Source organism: Bos mutus, chromosome 8, assembly GCF_027580195.1.
Source record: "Bos mutus isolate GX-2022 chromosome 8, NWIPB_WYAK_1.1, whole genome shotgun sequence".
In the NCBI taxonomy this organism is placed as follows: Eukaryota; Metazoa; Chordata; class Mammalia; order Artiodactyla; family Bovidae; genus Bos; species Bos mutus.
In genome coordinates, this window is record NC_091624.1 from 45143498 (window position 1) to 45168952 (window position 25455).

At 40.1% G+C, this 25455-nt stretch overlaps 1 protein-coding gene across 5 annotated transcripts in view; it reads right to left on the minus strand.

Moving 5' to 3' along the window:
* LOC102277413 (disintegrin and metalloproteinase domain-containing protein 28) overlaps nucleotides 1-25455 on the minus strand; it is a 125755-nt gene that overhangs the window by 51835 nt on the left and 48465 nt on the right. For 4 of the 5 annotated variants that reach the window (XM_070375526.1, XM_070375525.1, XM_070375528.1 and 1 more), the window contains exons 14-18: nucleotides 16780-16975; nucleotides 14520-14622; nucleotides 11939-12098; nucleotides 10718-10798; nucleotides 9838-9916 (exon numbers count right to left, since the gene is read on the minus strand). In XM_070375526.1, coding sequence (XP_070231627.1) covers nucleotides 9838-9916; nucleotides 10718-10798; nucleotides 11939-12098; nucleotides 14520-14622; nucleotides 16780-16975 — 619 coding nt within the window. Of the gene's footprint in view, nucleotides 1-6398; nucleotides 6574-9837; nucleotides 9917-10717; nucleotides 10799-11938; nucleotides 12099-14519; nucleotides 14623-16779; nucleotides 16976-25455 lie in introns of those variants that run through there. The other variant, XM_070375529.1, reaches the window with a different exon arrangement.

The following is a 25455-nucleotide window of genomic DNA, read 5'->3' on the forward strand; positions in this document are numbered from 1 at the left end:
ACCAGATAGGAAGAATACACCCAAGTATATCAGTAATTATATTTAATTTAAATGGACCAGGTTTTTAAAAAAGTATTATCAATCTAAAATTTTTAAATATATTTGTATTTTTAAAATGAGAGGCAGATGTAAAACATGACGTTTAAGAAAGGATGAAAATAAAAGTAAGAAAAAAGTTAAACCAAAACAATATATACCAAAATAAATATGGTACAGCTATATTTCTCTCCATGATCTGTAGACTTTAAAAGGCAAGAAAACTAGAGATACACAAAAGCATTTCATAATGACAAGAGTATTAATTCACTGGGAAGACATACAATTCTAAGTCTTTTTTGTAGCAGATATCAAGGTCTCAAAATACATATGCATTAATAGACCCAGAATTTTCTTAGGCTGCAAAATCACTGCAGGTGGTGACTGTAGCCATGAAATTAAAAGATGCTTTCTCTTTGGAAGAAAAGCTATGACAAACCTAGACAGCATACTAAAAAGCAGAGATATTATTTTACTGACAAAGGTCTGTCTAGTCAAAGCTATGATTGTTTCAGTAGTCATGTATGAATGTGAGAGTTGGACCATTAAGAAAGTGGAGTGTTGAAGAATTGATGCTTTTGAACTGTGGTGCTAGAGAAGACTCTTGAGAGTCCCTTGGACTGCAAGGAGATCCAACCAGTCAATCCTAAAGCAAATGAGTCCTGAATATTCATTGGAAGGACTGATGCTGAAGCTGAAGCTCCAATACTTTGGCTACCTGATGCAAAGAGCTGACTCATTGGAAAAGATTCTGAGGCTGGGAAAGATTGTGGGCAGGAGGAGAAGGAGATGACAGAGGGTGAGATGGTTGGATGGCATCACCAAACTCGTTGGACACGAGTTTGAGCAAGCTCTGGGAGTTGGTGATAAACAGAGAAGCCTTCAGTCCATTGGGTCGCAAAAATCGAACACAACTGAGTACCTGGACTGAACTGAACTGAACTGAACTGAATAGAACCAGAAGTGATAGCCGAGTTCACAATTATAGGGGGGATTTTAACACTTGTGGCTCTGTAATCGGTACAACAAACAAACAAGATATCAGTAATGATTAATATATTACACACAACTAACAAACATGGATTAAAAAACATGGAAAACACTGCACATAACTGCATAATACATATTTTTTTTGTGCACAGACAGAACACCTACAATATGGGCATATGCTGAGTCATAGAAAGTGTCAATGAATTTCAACACATTCTCAACACTGTAGATTTTCTGATCCCTATGGAATTATGCTGCATATAACATTAACAATAGCTAGATAATCTGTATATGCATATACATTAAGAAATATAAAACTAAACATTTAAAGGGCCAAAGAAAGCAAATGGAAAATTGAAAATAATTTGAATCAAATGATAATGAAAATATCAGTTACCATATGGGCTACAAACTGAAAAGTAATGAGGCAAAGATTTCTTTCAAGAATTTTAAGATGAAATAAACTTAAGGAAAGGGAATTGTATAAAGCAGAATTTGAAATAGCAAAAAAAAAGTTTGAAAAAGAAAAACAAACCATAAAGAATAATTAAAGTTTTAAAATTTTGTTATGGTAATACAAAAAAAAATATAAAAAAAAACATGCTACAAATCCTATAGATATTGAAAAGATAAGTAAGTACTATGAGGAATTTTAAACCAAAACACTGAAATTCAAGTGAATGAGGAAAGTGTCTAGTAAAATATACTAAAACTTGTATAAGAAGATATAAAAAACCTGAAGATTCTTATAACTACTAAAGACATTGGATCTTTAATTAAAATATTTTTCAGAACTCCAGGCCCACTTGGCTTACTGACAAGTTCTAACCAGATGTTTAAGGAGAGGCTTCCATTCTTATACAAATTTTTCCAGGGAATTTAAATAAATGAGAACACTCCATTTTATTTAACATGACTAGCATAATCCTGTACTCAGATTTACAAAGACACTATGAGAAAATTATAGCCATAACCCATGAACATAAAGTAATAGCAAACATCACCCATCAGTATCTATTCAGTTCAGTTCAGTTCAGTCACTCACTCGTGTTCAACTCTTTGCAACCCCATGAATCGCAGCACGCCAGGCCTCCCTGTCCATCACCATCTCCTGGAGTTCACTGAGACTCACATCCATTGAGTCGGTGATGCCATCCAGCCATCTTATCCTCTGTTGTCCCCTTCTCCTCCTGCCACCAATCCCTCCCAGCATCAGAGTCTTTTCCAGTGAGTCAACTCTTTGCATGAGGTGGCCAAAGTACTGGAGTTTCAGCTTTAGCATCAGTCCTTCCAAAGAACACTCAGGACTGATCTCCTTTAGAATGGACTGGTTGGATCTCCTTGCAGTCCAAGGGACTCTCAAGAGTCTTCTCCAACACCACAGTTCAAAAGCATCAATTCTTCGGTGCTCAGCTTCCTTCACAGTCCAACTCTCACATCCATACATGACCACTGGAAAAACCATAGCCTTGACTAGACGGACCTTTGTTGGCAAAGTAATGTCTCTGCTTTTCAATACGCTATCTAGGTTGGTCATAACTTTCCTTCCAAGGAGTAAGCATCTTTTAACTTCATGGCTGAAATCAACATCTGCAGTGATTTTGGAGCCTAAAAAAATAAAGTCTGACACTGTTTCCACTATTTCCCCATCTATTTCCCATGAAGTGATGGGACCAGATGCCATGATCTTAGTTTTCTGAACGTTGAGCTTTAAGCCAACTTTTTCACTCTCCTCTTTCACTTTTATCAAGAGGCTCTTTAGTTTTTCTTCACTTTCTGCCATAAGGGTGGTGTCATCTGTATATCTGAGGTTATTGATAATTCTTCCGGCAATCTTGATTCCAGCTTGTGCTTCTTCCAGCCCAGTGTTTCTCATGATGTACTCTGCATAGAAGTTAAATAAACAGGGTGACAATACACAGCCTTGATGCACTCCTGTTCCATGTCCAGTTCTAACTATTGCTTCCTGACCTGTATTCAGATTTCTCAAGAGGCAGATCAGGTGGTCTGGTATTCCCGTCTCTTGAAGAATTTTCCACAGTTTATTGTGATCCACACAGTCAAAGGCTTTGGCATAGTCAATAAAGCAGAAATAGATGTTTTTCTGGAACTCTCTTGCTTTTTCGATGATCCAGCGGATGTTGGCAATTTGATCTCTGGTTCCTCTGCCTTTTCTGAAACCAGCTTGAACATCTAGAAGTTGACAGTTCATGTATCGCTGAAGCCTGGCTTGGAGAATTTTGAGCATTACTTTACTAGCATGTGAGATAAGTCCAATTGTGCAGTAGTTTGAGCATTTTTTGGCATTGCCTTTCTTTGGGATTGGAATGAAAACTGACCTTTTCCAGTCCTGTGGCCACTTCTGAGTTTTCCAAATTTGCTGGCATATTGAGTGTAGCACTTTCACAGCATCATCTTTCAGGATTTGAAATCACTCAACTGGAATTCCATCACCTCCACTAGCTTTGTTTGTAGTGATGCTTTCTAAGGCCCACTTGACTTCACATTCCAGGATGTCTGGCTCTCGGTCAGTGATCACACCATCGTGATTATCTTGGTCATGAAGCTCTTTTTTATACAGTTCTTCTGTGTATTCTTGCCACCTCTTCTTAATATCTTCTGCTTCTGTTAGGTCCATACCATTTCTGTCCTTTATCAAGCCCATCTTTGCATGAAATGTTCCCTTGGTATCCCTGATTTTCTTGAAGAGATCCCTAGTCTTTCCCATTCTGTTGTTTTCCTCTATTTCTTTGCACTGATTGCTGAGGAAGACTTTCTTATCTCTTCTTGCTATTCTTTGAAACTCTGCATTCAGATGCTTATATCTTTCCTTTTCTCCTTTGCTTTTCACTTCTCTTCTTTTCACAGCTATTTGTAAGGCCTCCCCAGACAGCCATTTTGCTTTTTTGCATTTCTTTTCCATGGGGATGGTCTTGATCCCTGTCTCCTGTACAATGTCACGAACCTCATTCCATAGTTCATCAGGCACTCTATCTATCAGATCTAGTCCCTTAAATCTATTTCTCACTTCCACTATATAATCATAAGGGATTTGATTTAGGTCATACTTGAATGGTCTAGTGGTTTCCCCTACTTTCTTCAATTTAAGTCTGAATTTGGCAATAAGGAGTTCAGGATCTGAGCCACAGTCAGCTCCAGTCTTGTTTTTGCTGACTGTATAGAGCTTCTCCATCTTTGGCTGCAAAGAATATAATCAATCTGATTTTGGTATTGACCATCTGGTGATGTCCATGTGTAGAGTCTTCTCTCATGTTGTTGGAAGAGGGTGTTTGCTATGACCAGTGCGTTCTCTTGGCAAAACTCTGTTAACCTTTGCCCTGCTTTATTCCGTATTCCAAGGCCAAATTTGCCTGTTACTCCAGGTGTTTCTTGACTTCCTACTTTTGCATTCCAGTCCCCTATAATGAAAAGGACATCTTTTTTTGGGTGTTAGTTCTAAAAGGTCTTGTAGGTCTTCATAGAACTGTTCAACTTCAGCTTCTTCAGTGTTACTGGTTGGGGCATAGACTTGGATTACTGTGGTATTGAATGGTTTGCTTCGGAAACGAACACAGATCATTCTGTTGTTTTTGAGATTGTATCCAAGTACTGCTTTTTGGACTCTTTTGTTGACCATGATGGCTACTGCATTTCTTCTAAGGGATTCCTGCCCACAGTAGTAGATATAATGGTCATCTGAGTTAAATTCACCCATTCCAGTCCCTTTTAGTTCGCTGATTCCTAGAATGTCGACGTTCACTCTTGCCATCTCCTGTTTGACCACTTCCAATTTGCCTTGATTCATGGACCTGACATTCCAGGTTCCTATGCAATATTGCTCTTTACAGCATCAGACCTTGCTTCTATTACCAGTCACATCCACAACTGGGTATTGTTTTTGCTTTGGCTCCATCACTTCATCCTTTCTGGAGTTATTTCTCCACTGATCTCCAGTAGCATATTGGACACCTACTGACCTGGGGAGTTCCTCTTTCAGTATTCCATCATTTTGTCTTTTCATACTATTCATGGGGTTCTCAAGACAAGAATACGAAGTGGTTTGCTGTTCCCTTCTCCAGTGGACCACATTCTGTCAGACCTCTCCACCATGACCTGCCTGTCTTGGGTGGCCCCACACAGCATGGCTTAGTTTCATTGAGTTAGACAAGGCTGTGGTCCGTGTGATTAGATTGACTAGTTTTCTGTGATTATGGTTTCAGTGTGTCTGCCCTCTGATGCCCTCTTGCAACACCTACCGTCTTACTTGGGTTTCTCTTACCTTGGACATGGGGTATCTCTTCATGGCTCTAGCGTATTTATAAGAGCTATTAAATATTTCCATGTTGGGTTTATGCAAGGAATGCAAAGTTAGATAAATGTTCAAGTATCAATCAATTTATTTTGCAATACCAACAGAGTAAAGAGTTAAAAATCTTAACCAATACATAAAAAGTACCTGATATGATTCTTAGCAAACTAGGAATAGAAGTGAATTTTCTTAGTCAGATGAAGAGGATCTAATATGAAAGAATACCTTTAGACAACAGGGCAAAATACTGAAAGTCTTTCCTAAGATTGGGAAAGAAATAAAGAGGCTTGCTATCTCTTGCTACTTCTGTTCAACATTGCACAAGGAAAAAAAGTACAAGAGGAAGTAGCAAAACTGTCATTTTTCTCAAATAGTATGATTGAATATGTAGAAAATTTAAAAGAATTTATAAGTTACTAAAATTATTGACAGCAAAGGATCAATCCAAGAAGAAGATATAACAATTATAAATATATATGCACCCAACATGGGAGCACCGCAGTATGTAAGACAAATGCTAACAAGTATGAAAGGAGAAATTAACAATAACACAATAATAGTGGGAGACTTTAATACCCCACTCACACCTATGGATAGATCAACTAAACAGAAAATTAACAAGGAAACACAAACTTTAAATGATACAATAGACCAGTTAGACCTAATTGATAGCTATAGGACATTTCATTCCAAAACAATGAATTTCACCTTTTTCTCAAGCGCACATGGAACCTTCTCCAGGATAGATCACATCCTGGGCCATAAAGCTAGTCTTGGTAAATTCAAAAAAATAGAAATCATTCCAAGCATCTTTTCTGACCACAATGCAGTAAGATTAGATCTCAATTACAGGAGAAAAACTATTAAAAATTCCAACATATGGAGAAAAAAAAAAAATAACACTGTGAAATAATCTCCCGTTTGGGAAGGCCACGTTTTATCAGTTGAGGGACATTAGGGTTGCTTCCACTTTTTGGCTGTCGTGAACAGTGCTGCTATCAATAAAAATAAAATAAAATAAAATAAAATTATTGACAGGTTAGCAGAGGTGCTTCATATAAAAATAAATATACAAAAATTAGTTGAAGTTCTATATTCTCAGTTCAGTTCAGTGCAGTCGCTCAGTTGTGTCCAACTCTTCATGACCTCATGGGCTGCAGCTTACCAGGCTCCTCCATCCATGGGATTTTCCAGGTGAGAGTACTGGAGTGGGGTGCCATCACCTTCTCTGATGTACTCTGCATATAAGTTAAATAAGCAGGGTGACAATATACAGCCTTGACGTACTCCTTTTCCTATTTGGAACCAGTCTGTTGTTCCATGTCCAGTTCTAATTGTTGCTTCCTGACCTGCATATAGGTTTCTTAAGAGGCAGGTCAGGTGGCCTGGTATTCCCATCTCTTTCAGAATTTTCCACAGTTTATGGTGATCCACACAGTTAAAGGCTTTGGCATACTCAATAAAGCAGAAATAGATGTTTTTCTGGAACTCTCTTGCTTTTTGATGATCCAGCGGATGTTGGCAATTTGATCTCTGGTTCCTCTGCCTTTCCTAAATCCAGCTTAAACAACTGGAAGTTCACGGTTCACTATTTATTGCTGAAGCCTGGCTTGGAGAATTTTGAGCATTACTTTACTAGCGTGTGAGATGAGTGCAATTGTGTGGTAGTTTCTTAAAAATCCAATTAATATATATTATATATAAAAATTCTATGGTGAAAATCATTGAATATTATTTGGCAAAATTAAAGAATGCTAAGTAAATGGATACTTATTTCATGTACTAGGTTTGGAATTCAATATTTTATATATGCTCATTCTTCCCCAAGTGAATCTATAGATACAGTTTAGACTAACTAAATTCCAACAGGAATTGTGTGTGTAACTTGAAAATCTGACTGTAAAAAATATGTGGAAGTACAAAAGCTAATAGCCGACACATTCTTGAAGAACAAAATTAAAGGACTGCCTCTAAGATAACAAACTTATTTTAAATATACAATAATAAAAGAATATTATACTGGCATGTGTGTGATCAGTCATGTCAGACTCTTTGTGACCCCATGGACTGTAGCCTACCAGGCTCCTCTGTCCCTGGGATTCTCCAGGCAAGAATACTGGAGTGAGTTGTCATTTCCTCTTCCAGGAGGAGGAAATTTCCTCCCAATGCAGGGACTGAACCTGCATCTTCTGCAATGGCAGGAGGATTCTTTATCACTGAGTCACCTATGAAGGCCTTATACTGGCATATGGATAGTCAAATAGAATCCCCAGAAAAGTAGAAATATCCCAGAAAGACACACATGCAGACACATGTGCTTTGTTGGAAAATTGGTACTATAAAGCATTAAGGAAGGGTGATCTATTACATGGGCTTCCCAGGTGGTGCTAGTGGTAAAGAACCCACTTGCCAGTTCAGGAGACACAAGAGACAAGGGATTGATTCCTGGGTCAGGAAGATCCTCTGGAGAAGGGCATGACAACCCACTCCAGTATTCTTGCCTGGAGAATCCCATGGACAGAGGAGCCTGGTGGGTTACAGTCCATGGGATCACAGAGAGATCACACTACTGAAATGATTTAGCACAGCACAGATCTATTACATAAATGATGGTGTGACAATTGAGTGTCTATCTGGGATAAAAGTGAAATTGAACACTTGTATCATAAACAAAATAATTCCAGATACACTATAGATTTAAATTTGAAAAAGCAATAAAATAATCCTTTTCAGAAGATCATATATACATTCATAACTTCAAGATAGAAAAAAATTCCTTAAAAAGGACACAAAAAGGAAAACCAATCATCAAGGAAATGATAAACAAATTGACTACATTACAATTAAAAGCTTCTTTAATCACATGACATCACAAAGAGTGAGAAAACACAATGAAGGGAGCTATTTGCAGCATGTATAACTGTAAAAATAGCTTATATCGAGTATATTAAAATTAAACAAGTTAATAGGGGGTCGGGGAGATACCCAATAGAAAAATACACAAAATGGCATGAACAAATATTTCGTAAAAGAGAAAATACCAATGGCCAAAAAAATTAAGAAAAGATTCTATCATTATTACTAGCTATAAAAAGAATTTAAATGAAAATTTCAATGTGTTATCACTACTGACCCACAAGAGTTGCTAAAATATAACAATTCTATTTATGCCAAACCGCTTAAAGGTTATAAAGCAATAGGAAGGGGTCCTGAGGAAGAGCAGCTGTTTCTAAAAGTAAATGTAATGAAGAGCTCTGTCCTCAGGGCAGGGTATTCATCACCATGGCAACTGGAGGTGAGGCTCTCTACTCTGGCTGTTTCTACAGAGAAGGTCTGAGGTCTATAGGAAGATCTGCCTACTGACAGAGCTCTCAGGCAGATCTCCCATCAGGAGAGTTAAGGTCCAACAAGCATGCACACATGCCAAGAAAACCCCTGTGAGCTGATTCAAGTCAAAAAATTAAAAGACGCTTACTCCTTGGAAGGAAAGTTATGACCAACCTAGATAGCATATTCAAAAGCAGAGACATTACTTTGCCAACAAAGGTCCGTCTAGTCAAGGCTATGGTTTTTCCAGTGATCATGTATTTGTGTAAGAGTTAGACTGTGAAGAAAACTGAGTGCCGAAGAATTGAAGCTTTTGAACTGTGGTGTTGGAGAAGACTCTTGAGAGTCCCTTGGACTGCAAGGAGATCCAACCAGTCCATTCTGAAGGAGATCAGCCCTGGGTGTTCTTTAGAAGGAATGATGGTAAAGCTGAAACTCCAGTACTTTGGCCACCTCCAATGAGAGTTGACTCACTGGAAAAGACTCTGATGCTGGGAGGAATTGGGGGCAGGAGGAGAAGGGGACGACAGAGGATGAGATGGCTGGATGGCATCACCGACTCAATGGATGTGAGTCTGAGTGAACTCCAGGAGATGGTGATGGACAGGGAGGCCTGGCGTTCTGCGATTCATGGGATCACAAAGAGTCGGACATGACTGAGTGACTGAACTGAACTGAAGTGAACTGAATCCCACATTCAATGAAGGATCATATATCCTGAAGAAAAATAGCACCGTGCAATATAAGAGAAGATAGAGTGAAAAAAAAAAAGTTCAACTCAAAAGAAATAGAGGTAATCTGGAGAAGAGACTGAACCTGCAAAAATAATAAGTCATATTCTTAGAGAGTTTTATGAGGATATTAAACCTAGTATACATTCAGTCAAGGCTGTTAGGAAAATGGGACAATTGTAAAGCAAGAAAACTCAGAAAATTAGAATGAAATGACAAATATAAAATTTCAAGAATTTTTTCGGTAAAATATAAAAACATAAGGTGGGAAATATGATTTAAAAGTTGGATGAGAGACTTTGGAGATTAATATCATGAATTCATTACCTACAGAACAGGAATTACAAGAAGAAAGAGAAAAAGGCATGGAATCTAACATAATAGGAAATAAACGCTTGGAAGAGGTGAGCAATTTTCTCAAGTTAGGCATGTAATGTTACGTACTGAAGATCGTGGAAGAATCAGAGCAGTCAGGAGGGGCCCATCCTTCTTTACACTGACACTTGAGCTCATGGTCACACACCTAGAGGAGCAATGGTTCTGTTAGTTTTCTCACTGAACTAATGCTCAACACAAGGGCTTATTCATCCATAATTAAGTACATTTCAAAAAAAAAAAGAATAACCCCTGCTCTGCAGCCTTTCAACTACCTACATATTTTAAACATCAATAATAGGAATTTCATAATGCCATCTGCAGCAACATGGATGAAATTAGAGAAATGTCATCTTGAGTGAAGTAAGTCAGGCAGAGAAGGAGAAATATCATATGACATACTTATATGTGGAATCTAAAAGAATTGATAAAAATGAACTTAACAAAACAGAAAGAGACTCACAGACTTAGAGAATGAAATTATGGTCGTTGGGGGGGAAGGGATAGTTAGGGAATTTGGGATGGACATTTATACATTGCTATATTTAAAATGGATAACCAACAAAGACCTACTTACAGCATAGGAAACTCTGCTCAGTGTTATGCGGCAGGCTGGATGGGAGGGGAGTTTGGGGGAGAATGGATATGTGTGTGTGTGTGTGTTTGTGACCAAGTCCCTTTGATATTTGCCTGAAACTATCACAACATCATTTGTTTAATTGGCTATATGCCAATACAAAATAAAAAAAAAAAAAAAAAAAAAACAGGAATTTCAGTATCAGGTTCTTTGAAGGAAGTTTTCATTGAATCAAAGTACTGAAGAGTTGGATAAACTTAATTGTTTTAATCATTCAACACTGAAACACTACATTAACATCACCCAAACTGTCTGACCTAAAATGACATAAGATTCAGCAAGCTTTGGGAAACACTGTCAAGACTTACTTACAGCCTGTCCTTTGCACTTAGAGGAGCAATTTGCTGATTTGTAAGTTCTTTCCATATCCACACATTCTGCATTAATGCAAACCTGAAAGTGATGTGAAAAAACAAAAAACTGACATGAATGTCCAAAGATATCACTTATGCAAACTGTTGACTCTTCAGGAGTTAATCTTTTATTTTTAGCGGCTCAGACAGTAAAGCGTCTGTCTACAATGTGGGAGACTCGGGTTCGATCCCTGGATTGGGAAGATTCCCTGGAGAAGGAAATGGCAATCCACTCCAGGACTCTTGCCTGGAAAATCCCATAGACAGAGGAGCCTGGCAGGCTACAGTCCATGGGGTCACAAAGAGTCGAACATGACTGAGTGACTTTCCTTCACTTCACTTCAATGCTATCAAGAGCTTCCCAGGTGGCTCAGTGGATAAAGAACCTGCCTGCAATGCAGGAGATGCAGGAGATGTGGGTTCAGTCCCTCGATCTGGAAGATCCCCTAGAGGAGGAAATGGCAAACCACTCCAGTATTCTTGCCTGGGAAATCCCATGGACAGAGGAGCCTGGCAGGCTGCAGTCCACAGGGTCACAAAGAATCGGAAAAGCCTGAAGCAACTAAGTATGCACGCACGCATTGTTATCAAACTTGCTTTTTATTAGAGAAATCACAACACCCTTTTGAAAATAGGAAGATGGAATCTAGGTAATTTTTGTAATAAAATATTTAGGAAGTCCTCTCTAAAGAAAATTTCCTTACTTCATTCCTCATGGATTATTCCCTTAATCCACTTCTTTAGTTCAAGTCTATAGACTGATATGTAGCACTGAGCTAAGTAAGCATTGCACATGATACAAGGTACTCATTCCAAGCAAAAATCTATGGAAAACATGTTAATATCATATCATCTCTAAGATTAAAATAAAAATGTGTGTAAAAATAAGTAGTATTGTTATGATTATATTTATTATTATCAGTGGCTATCATTTGCTGAGAACCTACCAATTTAGGGGCAATAAAACTTGCCCAAATTTAACACCCTAGTGCTAAGCACATAATAGGTACTTATTAAATAACACTGAAGGGAAGAACACAGTCATGTATACATGAATGGCATAAACATTACTTTGAAAATGGTGCTTCATGAAACACAGTGGGGCCCTGAGAAGAAAATAAACAAAACAAAAAAACAAACAGAAAGAACATTCTGAGTAAAAGCTGCAATTTCAACTCACCTTCTTATCTCCACATTTGGTTCCATTGATTACCATGCCAATTTCTTCACTGCTGTCTTCAGGATCAAATAGTCTACATGTCAGGATTGTGACTATTCGTCCTTTCCAGGGCAGATAATCTGAGCCACCATTACAGAACAACTTCCCACACGTGGCATCTCTGAGGAAAAGCCAAAATTTGCTGCAGTTGAAACACCAGGATCCAAACTGGAGTTTTATACAAATATAAATCACCTCCTGGACTATCCATATTTAACTAATGGTATTTTTCCCTAAGGCCGAGACTCCTAGTTCTCCATTATACCAGTTTTCCCCTTATTGTTAAGTAACAGAACCACCATATTCAATGCTTTTCAAGGCCAGGTGTTGCTAAAAAAACAAACAAACAACAACAACAAAACCCTTGTCTCCCAGATTCCCTAACTTTGGCCAGTAACCTAAATTCTGGCCAGTGGGAAGGATGCAGAACCCTAACTTCAGATTCTTGAATGTGGCCTTATGTGAGGGTATGTGTTGTTGCTGATGTTTAGTCACTAAGTTGTGTCTGCCTCTTCGGGACCCCATGGACTGCAGCACGCTAGGTTCCCCTCTCCTTCACTATCTCCCACATTTGCTCAAATTCATGTCCACTGAGTTGGTGATTCTATTCAACCATCTCACCCTCTGCTTCCCCTTTCCCTTTTGCCTTCCATCTTTCCCAGCATCAGGGTTTTTTCCAGTGAGTCAGTTCTTTGCATCAGGTGACCAAAGTATTGGAGCTTCAGCTTCAACATCAGTTCTTAACATCAAGGAGGGCACCTAGGAAGTCAGTTTCTGTCTTGTTTCAGCTAAGGTCATTTATTGCATGAATCGCAGCAGAATAATTCTCTTGACTATAGTTGTATCAGTATAAGGCTAAGCCTTGGATGACACTCTAAGGCATCATGTGGGTTCCTGAAAGAACCCCTGCAAATTCAGATGAAACTGCCAGGGGATCACTAAAGCCTTGCATTCACTAGCAAGGGGAAGAAAGTCAATGCCAACAATATTGGAATCAATTGCTTTTATGCAAAATTTAGAGGAAAGTTGTGAAAAAAGTCTTCTGAGAGTGTTAGATTCTTCTGATTACTCTGGTGGCTTTTAGAAAAAATACCACTGAGGAGCAGAGAAAGGCATGCATTCTTTCCAGACTTGAGATGGTATTTTTCTTGAATCACTTAGGTAGGGCTTTAAGAAGAGGGCTCTATAAAGGTGAAAGTTGCTCAGTCATATCTGACTCCATGACCCTATGGACTGTGTGTAGCCTGCCAATTTTCTCTATCCATGGAATTCTCCAGGCAAGAATACTGGAGTGGGTTGCCATTTCCTTCTCCAGGGGATCTTCCCAACCCAGAGCCTCAACCCAGGTCTCCTGCATCACAGGCAGCCTTTTTATCCTCTGAGCCACCAAGGAAGCCCTGGGAAGGCTCTAGGACCCAGGGAATTTCAGGCTTATTTCTCACTACAAGCAAAAATTATTAACAAGTGATCAGAAAGCCAGACTGTGGGAAGAAATGAAGTGCTTATGCCTTTGGTTGCAGAAATTATCCAGTATTCACACAAGCATTTATACAGGACAAGGGTGTGTGTACACTTTACAGAGGAAAGATGGAATTATCCTAGCCTTTTTTCCCTATCACAACTTCTCATACTAAATATTGCTACCCACTCACCCTACTCCCACACACATATAGCTTTTTATTAATATATTCTCCCCTGATTTCCTATAAAGGAGAGCCCACAAGGCATGACCATCTGTGAGGTTCAAACTCCCCAAGAGATGATCTTCTGTCCAAAATAGTTTGGTAATAACTATCTTTGAGAAAAATTAGTGTTATTTCAACAGAAAAAAAACTTGGAGAAATGCTGATCTTTTTCATTCAGTGTCTTGTTACACATTAGTATGCACATGCAAAGTTTGGAACAGGTATTTCACCTATTATCATTTAATTTTTAAAAATCATCTTAGAACTGTAGAATCCAAGGGAAATATATAGAAAAATCTCAAGTTCATTGATTACAGAGTTTTATCTTTTCTTTTTTCAGACTATCAATTTTTTTATGGAAAACAAATTCTTTAGGTCAATTGTCAATCTTTTCCCTCACTGTATTTTTTCTTTATGGAATGCCATGGCAAGTTAAAAAAAAAAAAAAAAAAAACTGTACAATCATTGTGTTGCTTATTCCTCTGAGAAGATAAGTATTTCTACCATAGAATCATCATGAAATGCAGTAGATGGAAAAGCATCTGAAGCATACTGGAGAATAAGTGTATACATTTCCAACGAGGCCCATTTACTCTGGTATGTTCCTTCTCAAACATTCATTCTATTTAACAACAGCTATACTTGGTGTCCTTTGAAGCATGCATTATGAGAAACTGAAAAATGGGAATCATTCCCTATTTACCTTTTTAACTCAGTGCCTAGCCTAAAATAAAGCAAGTAATAGTCACTCAATGAATGTTTATCAAATAAATGATGTCCAAATTACTTTCTCTTTAAATGAAATAAATCAGCATGTGTGAAAATGAGCAGGAAGTTCAAATAGCAAGGTCACTTACTTTGCTTTACAGGGAATGTGTGTGTTGTTCACTTTTCGACAGTATCCATAAGTTGACCCATCTTCATTTCGTCTAAAACATGACTTATCTGCAACCTGGGCTCCTGGGATCAAACAAGGTCAGTAAGGTCATAGATGGAAAGAAGAGAGGTAAGTAGTTCTGTGCTACAAAGGATTCATGAAACAGAAAGCCAGCATGAAGAACATGATTTTAGCATCATACCTCTTCTTGGAAATATAGTTTGCTTTGATATGATATCAAGAGAGATGTCTGGAGTTAAAAAAATCTTTTGGATGGCCTATTTTTGAATGAGGACTATCTAAATATTTGGAAACATCTGTAAGATTGAAGACTTAGCTAGAAGAGCCATAGTTATCCTAGCAGCAGCCCACAGGCAGATACTGGAATGCTGTCCTGTTGGAGGGTACACATGTGACAGGTACACCCTATGCTTAGTCAGACGTCTACTCTGCCAGGAAGTAATGTGCATCACAAGTTTAATTTCTCATGCAGTCTTCATCAGATGGGCAATCAGTGGTTAACAGCTGTGTGATATGGTTAATTGCCTTAAACTTTCAATTTGCTCTGTGTAAAAATGATGACTGTATGATAGTATACCCTCATAATGTTATTTTGAGGATTATTTTTTTTAAGTTTTTAGGATTATGTTTTTTTTAAAAAACAAACTTTATTTATTTAAATGTTTGACCATACCTGGAGTCATGTGGGATCTTAGTTCCCCTACCAAGGATTGAACCCACACCCTCTGCATTGGAAGACAGAGTCTTAACCATTGGACCACCAAGGAAGTCCACTATTAAGAAGATTAAATGAGTTAATCTATGTGAGCCACTGAGAAGAGTGCCTGGTCAGTAGAACATGGTGTATAAATATTACCCATTCTTATTATCATTCTCATTTTGTTAATAAAGGTACAGAGGGTGGTATTGGTTAAAGCCACAAAGAGAGATGAAAAATCAGACTTCAAATCAAGTTCTATTGAGTCAAATGCCTCTATCCTTCTTTTTCTAATGCCTCTACTCCTTCTCTCTCCCCCATTTTGGAAATCAATAAGGAAGACCTGGAAAATATGAATCCAGCCTTTGAAAAAACAACAATATAGTTAAAAATAATAAAAAGCCAATGGAGTCTAGAACTAGCAGATACAAATGATTATAGGATGGGTAAGAAATAAGGTCCCATCGTATAGCTCAGGGAACTACATTCAATATCCTGTAATAAACCATAATGGAAAGAAATACAAAAAACTATCACTGTTTGCAGATGACATGATGCTATACAGAAAATCTTAAAGATCCTACCATAAAACTACTCATTAATGAATTTGAGCTCATCAATGAATTTGAAAACTACTAGAGCTCATCATGGAGAAGGCAATGGCACCCCACTCCAGTACTCTTGCCTGGAAAATCCCATGGACGGAGGAGCCTGGTAGGCTGCAGTCCATGGGGTCGCTAGGAGTCGGACACGACTGAGCGACTTCATTTTCACTTTTCACTTTCATGCATTGGAGAAGGAAATGGCAAGCCACTCCAGTGTTCTTGCCTGGAGAATCCCAGGGACGGGGGAGCCTGGTGAGCTGCCGTCTCTGGAATCACACAGAGTCGGACACGACTGAAGCAACTTAGCAGCAGAGCTCATCAATGAATTTGGTAAAGTTGCAGGATTCAAAATTAATACACAGAAATCTTGCATACTTATACACTCACAGCAAAAGATCAGAACAAAAGATTAATCAATGGGACAGAATAGAAAGTCCAGAGATAAACTCACATGCCTATGGTCACCTAATCTGTGATCAAAGAGGTAAGAATATACAGTGGAGAAAAGACAGTCTCTTCAATAAGTAGTGTGGGGAAAACTGGACAGCTACATGCAAAAGAATGAAATTTGAATGCTTACTAACACCACACACAAAAATAAACTCAAAATGGATTAAAGACCTGAATGTAAGGCCAGATGCTATAAAACTCTTAAAGAAAAATATAGGCAGTTCACACTTTGACATAAATCACAAGATCTTTTTTGACCCACCTCCTAGGGTGATGAAAATAGAAACAAAATAGACAAATGAAACCTAATTAAACATAAAAGCTTCTGCACAGCAAAGGAAACCATAACGGAAGGACGAATGGGACAGAAGGCTACTTCAGCCATGATGAAACGCTCTCACTTGGAATGATATAGTTTTCCATGGAGAGAGGCAGACATGCCAGTGACACTGGGCTTGTCCTCGTACCTGGTCCCCAGAGGTCAGTGCACTGCTTCTCCAGGGTGGGGCACGTTCCCATCCGGCAGTAGCCCTTCCCATTCTGGCAAGGGAAGCCATTGATTTGGTATCGATCACTGGGGCAAAGAGTAGATTTGCCATCACACATTTCAGGCAGGTCACACTCATCTTTTGCTGGTCTGCACACCTCACCAGCCTTTTTTAACTGTAGGGAAATAAAACCGTAGACATGGACTTTTCCCACCTGACCTACCATAATATCTCAAATTGATGCAAATTATATTTTCCCTGTGGCCGTTAATTAGCAATGTGTACCTAGAGGCATTGTTCTATTTTTAGTTTACATTTGTGTTGTATAAGCCAAAACCATCTCCTATAATGTCACTTCTACTGACTTTGGCCAAGCCCTGAGTTGTTAAAGCAATCAATACTTCTGAATTTGTAGAGCAACTGCTACAAAAATAACAACGAAAAAATACTTTAGAACACCCAGCAATATAATAGATGCAAATAAGGAAGTTACCTCTCCCTTTGTTAAATGCATCTTTCACAAGATTTTCAAGGAGATTTAAATCTGCAGCTCCAGAAATTTACTGGTGAAGTGAATCTTTTGTAATAAGGAAGATAAGCTTCGAAGCCCAGATCAGCATGCTCTGAGATTTTCCCAGGCATCGAGTTTCCTAATCCTGAATTCCTTTTAGTGTAATTTTAGATATTTCCTTTTCACTCACATCTTCCTATGGAATGATTTATTAGGAGAGAGAAACAAACCAAAAACATTCATTTGCTATGTTAATTCCATTAAAATCTGTTACTGCAAATCTTGCTCTTATTTGCTCAGAGAAATGTTAGCCAAAGAAATCCTGCCATTCAGGCAGATATAAAGAAGCCTGTGTGGATACTGGAATCACCTCCTTCCTTAGCTGAAGCAACTAGATGTGTTCTCTCTCCAGTGTTCTTGCCTGAGAAATCCCACGGACAGAGAGGTCTTGCGGGCTACAGTCCATGGGGTCGCAAAGAGTCAGATATGACTCAGTGACCAAACCACCACTACTTCACATCATCAAGAAACTTTTAATATCTTTACACTGGTGAGAGCACATAATCAAAATTTTCATCGGGGCCTATGAGACCCTGCAAAGCCCCTCTGCTCCAGTCAGACTAACTTTCTTATCAGATGTCACACAAACCATGTTTTACCTTCTGTTTATTTTTTCCTCATTTGGAATTTTTTTTTCTTTCTGTTTATATAAAATCTGCTCTACTTCACAAACTATTTGAAACCCTAATTCTTCCATGAAAACTCCTCTGATCCCTTCAATGTGGATCACTGCTCCTCTTTTCCACATGTAGTAGGAAAACAGCCCAGAATTTGGATATGAAAGACACATACTTTGGATATGAAAGATACATACTTGGCTTTGCCAGTGGTTAGATGTATACCTTAGCAAATGAGTTTAATCTTAACTTTATAAGCCATTAGGAAAATTAAGTGAAAAAATATGTGGAAAGTAATATACCCAAAGGTTATATATCATTATATATCTACCTGGCATTTAATCATGTATAGTATTTTCATCCATTTCAGGTATGTATGAATATATCCTCACCCTAAGGAAACAGCAAATATTTTGAGGAAAAATACCACTTTGTGTGTGTGTGTGTGTGTGTGTGTGCAATGCAAGAGACACAGGAGTCACAGGTTTGATCCCTGGGTCAGGAAGATCCCCTGAAGGAGGAAAACGGCAACCCACTCCAGTATTTTTGCATGAAAAATACTATGGACATGTTAGGTAGTTAGAATAGGAAAAAGGAGTCCAAAATGGTGGTGTCTAAAAGACAAATAAAGGGAAAAGCCCACAAAAATGGATCAAAAGAAAACCCATGGACTGGAGTGAGAACTTCAGGTGAAAAATACATACCCACTTCTTGGCTAGCTCAATTTTCATAGGGCAGGCTCAGTGGGGAGGAAACAAATGTATAAAAGGAGGAAGCCAAGATGGATTAAGGCTTCTCATTTGGGGTCAGCCCACCCTCACGCCTTGAGAGTGTACTATCCTTTGCTTGCCAAATAAAATTGAGCTGTAACTGAACTGTAACACTGGTCCGCCATTTCAAATCTTTGTTGCAGTGAGACAGAACGAAGAAAATTACACACTCCCTTGACATATCTGGTGCCATGACCCAGATGTAACCTGGCTGAAACAACCTCAGCTCATCCCCAGTGAGGCAGAGACAAAGCACAGCAGAAGACCAACTTGGTGAAAGCTCACATGCTGGAAGCTGAATGCAAAGGAAACCCAGCACAGTGGAAATGACAAGAAGCCCAGTGTGCTGGAAACTGGGACAGAAAAAACAAACTCGGACAAAAGCTCACGAGGTTCAGTCTCAGATTCCAGAAGACCTCCAGTTTAGGTAGGAGGTCCTCACCCCTATGGCTGGATGGACATATGGCTAACAGAATCTTAATTCCTTTACAGTCTCTTGTTTCTTATTTCCTCAAACACCCTGTGAACAGATGAATGGCCATGGGTGCCACTGAGGGACTCCGGCAGGGACTACTCCCCAGTGTGTCCTGAAGGCTCCACTATCTGCTGTGCCCTAGTAGCTGTTGCCCAAGTGGGTGAGGGTTCTTCGGTCCTTAACCTCCTTTGTGCCTAGGATCAGGCCAATGAAAATTGTGGGCACAGGTCAGGCATTTAGCAGTTTTTCCAGCAAGTTATGAAAGGGGTTCCTTGGTATGTTTTTCCCACTGCTTTTTTCTCCCGTCCTTTAGCTCCTCTCTCCATCTATGCCTCTGTTTACAAAGTATTGGGCAGGTCATCATCTTTCCATTTCTGAAAGTTGTGTTTGAAACTGTTTACCTAAGATTGGGACTGAAACCTATGTGGCAGGACTTGAGCCCAGCCAAAACTCATGGTGCCTGGTTTCAGCACCTAATGAAGCTCAAGTACTTGATGTCTCATTGCAAAAAAGTTCGGTGAGAGACACAGCGATAAGTAAGAGGTAGATTTGTTTGAATTCACAGAGAAGCACAGTCCACAGAGTGTGTGCCATCACACAGGGTATATATGGTGGCCATGAAATGTGGTGTGGTTAGTTTTTATGGGTTGGGTGATTTCATATGCTAATGAGTGGGAGGATCATTCCAACATTTGGGGAAACACTCCTTGGTCTTTTGACAGTGCCTTAGAACAGTCATGGCGCCTCCAGATGTGTCATTTAACTTGCAGATTGAAGGCTTTTAGTTGAATTTGACTTGTCTGCTTCTTGACCCATTTGATTTTAATTGATTTATGTTATGCCCTTGGGCTATATCAGTCTTTCAAAAGTTGCGCCCTGCCTGCTTCAGTCTTGTTTCATGCTCTTTTCATGAGCCCTGTCCAGGCCTCTGCAATCTTCTGGCAGGACAACCAGAAAATAGGTAGCCCTTGGGAGGGAAATACTGTATAATATCCAATCCCTCTAGAGATTCACACCTTCGTCTTCCATGTTTCCCACAACAGATGCAATAACAGCACCTCTCAGTGAATCTGCTAGGGTGGGTGACAGGCCCACAATGCCTGCTAGAAGTTAATCTGTTGGTGGCATCCCTTCAAGGGAAACTGGGCTTCCAGGGACAATGTTTGCCACTTTGGGAGTTAACCCTGCAGATTGTTTGGGCCCAAACCCTTACCACCCTTCTCCTAAAGCTACAAACATATCCCTGGATCAAATCTCCACTCTACTTTTATGAACATCTGATCTGTTGCCTGTTATTGCCTCTTATCATTGCCTCTTATCATTTTGTCCTTAAGCCACTTACTAACAACCTCCTACAACCTTAAACCTGCCCCTAGTGTAGGCAACATTGCTCCACCCAGCTTATTATTAAAATACTCTTAAAGCTCCTAACAGGACCAGATAACCTGCTCCTTTGTCATTAGATCAGATCAGTTGCTCAGTCATGTCCGACTGTTTGCGACTCCATGAATCGCAGCATGCCAGGCCTCCCTGTCCATCACCAACACCCAGAGTTCACTGAGACTCACGTCCATCGGGTCAGTGATGCCATCCAGCCATCTCATCCTCTGTCGTCACCTTCTCCTCCTGCCCCTAATCCCTCCCAGCATCAGAGTCTTCTCCAATGAATCAACTCTTCGCATGAGGTGGCCAAAGTACTGGAGTTTCAGCTTTAGCATAATTCCTTCCAAAGAAATCTCAGGGCTGATCTTCAGAATGGACTGGTTGGATCTCCTTGCAGTCCAAGGGACTCTCAACAGTCTTCTCCAACACCACAGTTCAAAAGCATCAATTCTTCGGCACTCAGCCTTCTTCACAGTCCAACTCTCACATCCATACATGATCACAGGAAAAACCATAGCCTTGACTAGATGAACCTTTGTTGGCAAAGTAATGTCTCTGCTTTTGAATATGCTATCTAGGTTGGTCATAACTTTCCTTCCAAGGAGTAAGTGTCTTTTAATTTCATGGCTGCAGTCACCATCTGTAGTGATTTTGAAGCCCAGAAAAACAAAGTCTGACACTGTTTCCACTGTTTCCCCATCTATTTCCCATGAAGTGATGGGACCAGATGCCATGATCTTTGTTTTCTGAATGTTGAGCTTTAAGCCAACTTTTTCACTCCCCACTTTCACTTTCATCAAGAGGCTTTTGAGTTCCTCTTCACTTTCTGCCATAAGGGTGGTGTCATCTGCATATCTGAGGTTATTGATATTTCTCCCGGCAATCTTGATTCCAGCTTGTGTTTCTTCCAGTCCAGCATTTCTCATGATATACTCTGTATATAAGTTAAATAAACAGGGTGACAATATACAGCCTTGACAAACTCCTTTTCCTATTTGGAACCAGTCTGTTGTTCCATGTCCAGTTTTAACTGTTGCTTCCTGACCTGCATACAGATTTCTCAAGAGGCAGATCAGGTGTTCTGGTATTCCCATCTCTTTCAGAAGTTTCCACAGTTGATTGTGATCCACACAGTCAAAGGCTTTGGCATAGTCAATAAAGCAGAAATAGATGTTTTTCTGGAACTCTCTTGCTTTTTCCATGATCCAGCAGATGTTGGCAATTTGATCTCTGGTTCCTCTGCCTTTTCTAAAACCAGCTTGAACATCAGAAAGTTCACGGTTCACATATTGCTGAAGCCTGGCTTGGAGAATTTTGAGCATTACTTTACTAGCGTGTGAGATGAGTGCAATTGTGCAGTAGTTTGAGCATTCTTTGGCATTGCCTTTCTTTGGGACTGGAATGAAAACTGACCTTTTTCAGTCCTGTGGCCACTGCTGAGTTTTCCAAATTTGCTGACATATTGAGTGCAGCACTTTCACAGCATCATCTTTCAGGATTTGGAATAGCTCAACTGGAATTCCATCACCTCCACTAGCTTTGTTTGTAGTGATGCTTTCTAAGGCCCACTTGACTTCACATTCCAGGATGTCTGGCTCTAGGTCAGTGATCACACTATCGTGATTATCTGGGTTGTGAAGATCTTTTTTGTACAGTTCTTCTGTGTATTCTTGCCATCTCTTCTTAATGTCTTCTGCTTCTGTTAGGTCCATACCATTTCTGTCCTTTATCAAGCCCATCTTTGTATGAAATGTTCCTTTGGTATCTCTGATTTTCTTGAAGAGATCCCTAGTCTTTCCCATTCTGTTGTTTTCCTCTATTTCTTTGCATTGATCGCTGAAGAAGTCGACATTCTAGGAATCAGCGAACTGAAATGGACTGGAATGGGTGAATTTAACTCAGATGACCATTATATCTACTACTGCGGGCAGGAATCCTTCAGAAGAAATGGAGTAGCCATCATGGTCAACAAAAGAGTCTGAAATGCAGTTCTTGGATGCAATCTCAAAACGACAGAATGATCTCTGTTCGTTTCCAAGGCAAACCATTTAATATCACAGTAATCCAAGTCTATGCCCCAACCAGTAACGCTGAAGAAGCTGAAGTTGAATGGTTCTATGAAGACCTACAAGACCTTTTAGAACTAACACCCAAAAAAGATGTCCTTTTCATTATAGGGGACTGGAATGCAAAAGTAGGAAGTCAGGAAACACCTGGAGTAACAGGCAAATTTGGCCTTGGAATACGGAATGACGCAGGGCAAAGACTGATAGAGTTTTGCCGAGACTGGTCATAACACTCTCTTCCAACAAGACAAGAGAAGACTATACATGGACATCACCAGATGGTCAACACCAAAATCAGATTGATTATATTCTTTGCAGCCAAAGATGGAGAAGCTCTATACAGTCAGCAAAAACAAGACCAGGAGCTGACTGTGGCTCAGATCATGAACTCCTTATTGCCAAATTCAGATTGAAATTGAAGAAAGTAGGGAAAACCACTAGACCATTCAAGTATGACCTAAATCAAATCCCTTATGATTATACAGTGGAAGTGAGAAATAGATTTAAGGGCCTAGATCTAATAGATAGAGTGCCTGATGAACTATGGAATGAGGTTCGTGACATTGTACAGGAGACAGGGATCAAGACCATTCCCATAGAAAAGAAATGTAAAAAAGCAAAATGGCTGTCTGGGGAGGCCTTACAAATAGCTGTGAAAAGAAGAGAAGCGAAAAGCAAAGGAGAAAAGGAAAGATATAAACATCTGAATGCAGAGTTCCAAAGAATAGCAAGAAAAGATAAGAAAGCCTTTGTCATTACCTCTGTTATTACCTAAAGTGGGTCTATGACAATGAAATGTTTACCACTGGAAATACCCTAAACTGCTCTGGAAGGCTAAGCGAGGAAATCAGTGACTTACATTCCCTCAGAGAAATAAGAGGATAAGGTTTATGGCTATTTCCTTAGGTTCCCAGTCTCAGGGCACAGGCTTGGATTGCTTTACATCATGGTATCTATTCCCATCTGTGGTGGACAAACCAGCAATGAGTTAAGATTACAACCCCTTAATCCTACCCAGCACTAGTCATACTAGAGTCATTGGGAATGCCCAGCTCCAGCCTGGGTGTCCCAGGAGGTCGACCTGCCTCAACCTGCCTAGGAATCTGGTCCTTGGGAGGATGTCATGCCTCAACCTGCTTGGGGATCCACCAGTCCAGGGGTCCCAGGAGGTCTACATGCCTTGACCTGCCCAGGGACCCAATTATCAGGAGGTTGTCATGCCTCGACCTGCCCGGGGATTCAATCTCCAGGAGGTTGTCACATCTCAACCTGCCTGGGGATCTGCACCCTGACCCAAGTATGCCTGGCTCTTAGGTTACAACAGTACTGGGTAGGATAAGCTTCAGATAGACTCACCCCTAAGGAAGTCCACCCAAGGAAAATAGAAGGAAGCCTATTAGTTGTGGGACTTTACCCAGTCTCAGCAATAACTCAGGAGTCCAACAAGAACCCCACTGCCTTTCTGGAAAGTCTAAAAGAGGCCCTTCAAAAGTTTACCAACTTAGACTCTTATGAGGAACAGGTGATCTTAAAGGACAAATTCCTATCCCAGTGTACATCAGACATCAGGATACAGTTGCAACAGCTACAGCAGCAGGACCCTGCTGCCTCTTTAGATGAGATGGTCCAGACAGCCACCAATACCTTTTATATCAGAGAACAGGAGAAGGAGGCCAAGGCCCAGGAAAGGGAAAGAAGGAAAGAAATAAGGCATGTCCAGATGCTGGCTGTCTTCCAGGGAAGCCCTATGGCAAACTCCGAGTCCTTGAAGGACAAGGCACAAGGCACATGCCTAATCTGTAGACAGGTGGTATATTGGGCCAAAGAGTGTCCAAACTGTGACAAGTCTGCTAAAATAGTTTGCTACAAACGCCATCAATTGGAACACTGGGTGGCACTCTGCCCTTGGGACCCAAGAGCCTCAAGGTCAAGCACCAAACCTTCCCTCTTGATAGTTCAACAGAACTGAAGTGGCCTGCTCCAGCCAGCCTACCTGTCACAGATAACCTTCATGGAGCCAGAGTCAAGGGTCCAACCGGATGTGGCAGGTAGGTCTAAGAATTTCTTGGTTGACACAGGGCTACCTACTCTGTCCTGACCTCCTACTCTGGAGCATTCTCCTCCCAAACCTGTGCCATTTTTGTTGCTACAGGAAAAACAATAACAAAAAGATTCACCTAAGCACTTCTTTGTCACTCGGATGGACAAATATTTTCCCACCAGTTTCTGGTGGTGCCTGAGTGTCCTACTCCTTTATTGGGAAGAGATCTTTCCCTGCTTTCGAAATCTTGCAGCTACTGAAGTCCTGATAGAAGATGCTTTAAAACTCTCTTTTGGGGGCAACTTTAGCCACCTCATGCAAAGAGTTGACTCATTGGAAAAGACTCTGATGCTGGGAGGGATTGGGGGCGGGAGGAGAAGGGGACAACAGAGGATGAGATGGCTGGATGGCATCACTGACTTAATGGACGTGAGTTTGAGTGAACTCCGGGAGTTGGTGATGGACAGGGAGGCCTGGTGTGCTGCAATTCATGGGGTCGCAAAGAGTCAGACATGACTGAGCAACTGAACTGAACTTTAGGGGCAAATCAGCTATTTTTACCAGCCACCAAGTGGAACAACTCCTGAATGGGAGAGGCCATTTATGCATGTCTGATCAAAGGATCCTCAGATATCAAGTAGTGCTGATGGAAAATTCAGGCCTGACTGTATCCCCTTGTGAGGTTCTTAATCCAGCTATGTTCCTGCCTAGCCCCAAGGACTCTCTCCCCTT